The 6,021-nt window shown below is 40.4% G+C and overlaps 1 protein-coding gene across 1 annotated transcript; it reads right to left on the bottom strand.

The window, feature by feature from the left end:
- Positions 1-1,537: 1,537 nt before the first annotated feature.
- On the bottom strand, positions 1,538-4,355 carry LOC121193088 (pyroglutamyl-peptidase 1-like). Its single transcript, XM_041055215.1, has 5 exons — positions 4,098-4,355; positions 3,427-3,479; positions 3,156-3,272; positions 2,790-3,022; positions 1,538-2,671 (listed from the first exon to the last, which is right to left on the bottom strand). The coding sequence occupies exons 1-5, from the start codon at positions 4,126-4,128 to the stop codon at positions 2,443-2,445; spliced, it is 663 nt and encodes a 220-aa protein (XP_040911149.1). The 5' UTR covers positions 4,129-4,355; the 3' UTR covers positions 1,538-2,442.
- Positions 4,356-6,021: the final 1,666 nt, after the last annotated feature.

The raw sequence follows: 6,021 nt of genomic DNA, 5'->3' as shown, positions 1-6,021 counted from the left end.
ATTTGGTCACAGAAGTCCTCTATTAAAAACTCAGAACGTTTATCACGCCACAAAGTCAAAAGTGTACTCATATTACTCTTATATTTTGTGCAACTAATGTGGGAGGTGAGTCAAGGAGCTACAAAGAGTATTTACAGCTTTTTCTTTTATTTTTGTAAGTTCCTCTTTATCAGGTTATTTGACATGGACAAAAATCTCATTAATCAGGTTGTCTCGAAGGCTACCTTTCATCTGTTGTCTCAGACCAGAAGTTTAGAAGGCATCCTGAAATAGAATAAAATTACATATCTCATAAAATTAACACGTAGATCAGCTCTGAGGCTCTCATAAATCCTGGTATTTATAGGTTAAGGGAGGTGATAAAACGGTTTTACTCGTAGGACTTCATATGAGGTATTTAAAAAGGCTTAAGTACTTTTTTAATGTTCCAGGAACACCATGATCCTCCCCTCTGTCCTGCACCAATCTGTCAGGTCAGAACAAGTTCAGCAGGTCTGTCTAACCATAATGTGCAACACCCAGTATCACCGTGACTCACCCTCACCTGCGCCACAGCAATCTGAAAGTAAATAAAAGATCAAAGAATTATTTGAAACACACATGGTGGAGCAGTGGATAGATGCTTGATTGGACTGAAGAATTCTCAGTGTTCTTGTCACTAACAATTAGCAGACTTCCAACTTCCCAGCCTTATTAATCTCAAACATTCACAAAAACACAGAAGCAAATTTCTCTCTTCTCTTTTATAATCTCTATTTTAAGACAGTGTAACTGGAATGAGGAATTGTCATTCTGCCATGGCAAAAGGAAATCACTTGAATTCTTGACTGAGATTAGAGTTTGCAATTAGGACCTTTCTCAAATTTTGCTTCCTCAAGTGAATTCAGCCCCCTGAGAGGAAGCAAAGGAGGCTGACCTGACTGCTTTCCTTCCTGACAACTGTCAAAGGATCACTCACAGTGCAGCGCCATCCTCTTTTCAGCATGACAGTGACCGGGTACAAGTCTTTAATCTTGGTCCAGAACCTGACCTCAGTTTTCAGATGCCTTAACACTTAACCTGGACTCTCACACTTTGTGTCACCCAGGTGTGGTCCCTTGTGTAACATGTAGTCAAATAACATTAGTTTGTATGCTTAAGATATGAACAGTAGGAAGGTGAAAGAAATGTCTGTTATTTATAACATCACTGTGTTTCACATGAGTTGAGGAGACTTAATGCTGCCAATTTGCTTCCTAAAGTATGGCTACTAGGTCACAAATGAACTCTCTAGTCTACTGACTTGTGGTGATGACAAGTTATTATGCAGATTTTACTGTCACAGCAAAGAAGCTACATTATTTTGCAGCTACTGTGGGTCAAAACCTTTATACAATAGGAGGCTACATTTTTGGAGTATCAGCATCTCTTGTAAGTGTCACTAACAAAAGAAGCAGAATTTACAAAGCAATTAAAATTCATAAATGCTGCTGCAGTATGCAAATATAACATCTGACTTAAGATTTCAGACAAGGACAAATAAAACAAAGCCTGAGTGAAGTGTTTTAATTATACACAGAATATAAGTTGGCTTTGCCTTGCAAAGCTTCAATACACACATAGGACAGACACATCAAATGAATTCATACTGATTGCATGTGCAATATATTCCCTGAGATAAGAACATTATTATAAGTGTGAATCTTTAAATTTCTTCAGGTTTTCATCATTTCAAAGTCATCAGTCAGCATTTCTCTGGTGCAAATGCAAGCAATAAAAAGGAATGACAGCATAATTCCAAGACAATAGCCAAATCATACCAAGAGGATTTGGGAAACCAGTGAGAAGATAGTATAACTGTAAAAATTGCCACAGTGTGTCACCATATAACTTATAGTTATAGCTACTGTCGTATTAATACTACTGATGATTATATCTTAATATAGTAAAACAAAAAAATCCCTTTTTCACATTATGCAACATTAACGTCCATAAATGTTGCTGAGTTGACATCTAATTTCACAGTCTTATGGAAGATCAGAGTTGGACATGACAAATACTTACTGATGCCAACTACTCGTGCACATTACAGACACATTCAAATCCACACTGGCACACAAAGACAACAACAACAAGATGCTGCAGTCAGGGTCTTGTGTCCAGGACTGACTCATGCAACATTTTTAACATACCACTTTTTTTAATAAAGCACCTGGTTCAGACTCACTGAGCTGTAAGTTGGCAACAAATCTGAAATTCATGCCATTAATTTCTACACCTAAAGGTCCATTTGTCTTCAGTCATCACTATCTGCACTCTAAGCCACAGGTTGAACATTTTCTAAGTCACACAACTAAATCAAAATGTGCTTCAGAAGTTACACTGATTAATCCATTACTACAAGCCAATGGTCTGTTTTGGTTAGCTGAATCTATGAGTCTGCTCAGGGCTGTGAGACAGCCATTAGTGCTCATGCTGGTGTTGATGTTTGTGATTGCAGTGCTCATTGTGTTTTTGCTCTTCCTCAGTATGATCCAGCTCCAGCAGGTTCAGCATCTCCTGTACGACAGCCTGAAGGGCTCTGCCCAGGTCCTGGCTGCAGTAGGGTTTACCAAGTGGAGGCACATGGACAAAGGCAGAGTGGCCCTGCCCCAGGTACAGAGACGTGTAGTAGGTGTAGTCACACAGATACCTGGCAGTGGCCAAAGGATGGTTGTTTGATTATGTACAGTATTACCATCTTTCCTTTAAACATATACAGCGTGTGTACATGTGTGAATTTTCTGACACGTGTAAATAACATAGCCTACCTCCCAGCATCTTTAGACACGGACACAGCCACCCCGATATCAGAGTCATTGACCCTTTTGCAGACTGTGTCCATATCCAGGACTGAGTTTAAGCAGTCAGGGCCATTCTCCATGCAACACTGGGAGGCAGGGCAGAAGTGGCAGTTATCCAACCGTTTGTAACCCTTGTTGTGGCCGCACTTTTCCAGAGTGACTGTGGTAGCTAATCCAGAAACACCAACATGGACTACTAACTGCTCAGAGGACCACAAAAGACACAGATGGCAAAGGTTAGTTTGGGTTATTTCTTTAGATTGATTGATGGATTTTAGCAACATTTCAGATACAATATGATGGAAATGTGTGTTCTTGTATTTCCTTGAATACCTGTGGCTGGTGCTCTTTCCACAGTGATGGCACTAGGGTCTGAACAGCCTGGTATTCAACAGGCACCTCACACACATAAAGGTCTACTGCCTCGCCCAGCCCTAATCGCTCCAGTTCCTGTGGGCAAACATACAGAATCCTTTATGTAGCCCTTGACTGCATTTGCAGACCCACGACAAACAAAACTCCTTAGCTGTTAAAGGCCATGTTAAGGTAAAGATTAGGGAACAAAAGTCCTTTGTTAAATATGGACAACCTGATTATTGATTACCTGCACTGCCACCCAGCTGGAGTTTACTGCATGCTCTCCAAAAGGCTCAAAGCCTGCAAAAAAAAAAAAAAAAAAAAAAAACGGTGTAAAAAAGATGATTTATCAGGATTCTTCACTGCAGCAATGGTAAACAGTGTAGCAGGGGAAATATAAAGTCACAGTGGATACTTATCTGTCATGGAGATAAGTGATAAGGCTGAATATAAAAAAGGACTCAATTCAAAGTCTAAAGGTTGCATCAAGTTAAACATTAATTGTAGAAGTCAAGCACATGACACAGAGTAAAGACACAGGATGTGTTATCGCTTGCAGCTGACTAGTTTTGGGAGATTTGTGTTACTAAAAACTATTACATTTAGTGCCATTCATTCCCCTCCTGATGCACATCTTCCCAGCTTCCTTCTCTAAACCAGGAGACTCTTCTCTCCTGACAGCAACATTATTCTCTGCAGAACATTTTTTAAGAACATTTTTTTTACAGTTATAAATACATAACTGTTGTTATGTATTTATAATATAAACACAATGATTAAATAATTTTAACCAGATCAACTGTACAGCTCAGGCACAAGTAGAGAACTCTCTGTACATGTAACAGCACTGTAATAACATGATGAAATAATTTAAGACAGAACTGTCTCCATTCCTGTGACCAAGTAAAACCCCCTCACCTGTTACTATTACTTTCTTCTTATTGGCCATTATCCCCAGATCTTAAGATAATAATTGTCATAGATTTATAACATGGGGATGAAATATCCCCAAACAGGAATCCCAGGATTGTCTGCGCTGGCTGCTGCTGTCTTCTTCTGGTTCACTGCTCAAAGGAAATGACACACTAGATCTGGGTGGATTATACTGCCATCTACTGTACAGGAATGCATCCATTCACAGCAGCTCACAGCAAGAAGGGATTTAAACAAAAGAATACTGGAGAATTAGTATTTCTTCACCTTTGTATGAGGAGACAGAGCTCTATTTGGAAAGGGGTGGGAGGGAACAAAAAACGGTCTTTTTTTAATCCAAGCTTTAATGCTTTAATGAAATAAAAATGTAACTGAAGCCACATGTGGACACTGAAAATGAAAACCAAGCATCTGCAATGCATTCATTGATTAAAGGTTAGGGAAGAAGTCTTACAAGTGGGCGGCTAAAAGTGAAAAAATATATATATATATAAAAAAAAACCCAGCCTCTCATCTCTCAGACCAGCTGACAGTCCCCCATGAATAAGCATTTAACCCCCAACCAGCTGCCCCAGTGGAGCTGCTCAGTGGTTTTTACTGGGCAGGTGTGAATGCATGCACTGTAACAGCGAGAGTGCGACACATGGGCGTTTCTGAGCATGTTAGTTTTTCCCAAGAGAGTCAAAGTCAAAGGACACTTCTCTTGCTGAGGGGGAAACTGTGTCTTACACAACCCCTGACACACTCCATTACCTGAGTTTAGAGGACAGTCTCAGTTTGTTGTCATGAAGGCAGAGCTAATCTAATATTGTCTTACAGGAAAAGCTCTTTTTTTTTTCATTCCTAGTGCTACTCTGCAGCCCACGCCCCTGGGTTTGTGAATGACTCACACATTCTGGACACTGCACCCTGCGAGGCTCCAAACTGGCATAGAGGAAAAAATATATCTTCTTTTTTTTTCTTTGAAGAATATTATGAGGTGAACCCTTCAGACAAATGAAACCTTTCTCTTAGCCATGTTAGTGTCTCTAAGGTTACAGAATCAACACTGATTTCTGAACCACATCACACGCAATATTACACCTCCGCCAGCCACCTACACAACCTGCACTGCAGTCGCTAACAGCGCTCTGCTTCTCCTCCCTCAACCCATTCACCTTTCCTCCCTCTCTGTGTTGCCTGCGTCACTCGCTATGTCAGTGTTGCCATGGAAACTAATGATGCCCTCTCTGTTCTTTGGTGCTGATGCAGACGGTCTGCTGACGTCCTCGCTGTGTATGGACAGAATAACAATATTCTACTGTAGTTTCAGGACCAGACTCAGTGGCCTCATATACTGCATACTGGATGTATACTGCACGCTGTGATTGGCTGTTTATGTACAGAGGGAATACTGTAACAGTGGCACTGTTATTCATGGTGTGAAAAGTGAAATAATTCCTCTGTTCTATTCATGGATTCTTTTCTGTACAAACATAAACATATGGTTTCCTCATTCTACTGTCACTGTTTCCTTCCCTTTTCTCGTTCATGCTCAGTTATCCGCCTGACTTTCAGCTTCAAACCTTCTAACACCTCATTTCTGTTTGTCTGTTGAATGTTACCACTGATCCTTAAACAGCTTCAACAAGAGGAGCTGTTAGTGTTGTGGCCTAAAGCCTGATGTATAATTCTTTGAACTGACTTTGAACTGCAACCCATAAAATCAGACTAGAGCTCTATTCTCTTTTACACCTCTTTTTCTTTTCTATTCTATTCTGTTTCTTTCCCCACTGTAAGAGCTGGCTTAGCCCGAGTTGAAGAAATATTTTCTGTAAGGCCTGTTCTTCTGTTCTTCCTTTCCTTGGCCTCCGCCTCTTACACCTTCCCCGCCCAGTCTCTGCTCTCTTTTGGCGACCCTGAGCTTTTT

This window comes from Toxotes jaculatrix, chromosome 14 (genome assembly GCF_017976425.1).
Source record: "Toxotes jaculatrix isolate fToxJac2 chromosome 14, fToxJac2.pri, whole genome shotgun sequence".
NCBI lineage: Eukaryota > Metazoa > Chordata > Actinopteri > Toxotidae > Toxotes > Toxotes jaculatrix.
This window is presented reverse-complemented; position numbering and strand designations above follow the sequence as displayed.

Coding starts and splice junctions, on each gene's coding strand:
- LOC121193088 (XM_041055215.1), bottom strand. CDS start 4,128: ATGGCCAATAAGAAGAAAGTAATAGTAACAG. Junction 3,480..4,097: donor GAAGAAAGTAATAGTAACAG/GTGAGGGGGTTT, acceptor TTTTTTTTGCAG/GCTTTGAGCCTTTTGGAGAG. Junction 3,023..3,155: donor GGAAAGAGCACCAGCCACAG/GTATTCAAGGAA, acceptor TCCTCTGAGCAG/TTAGTAGTCCATGTTGGTGT.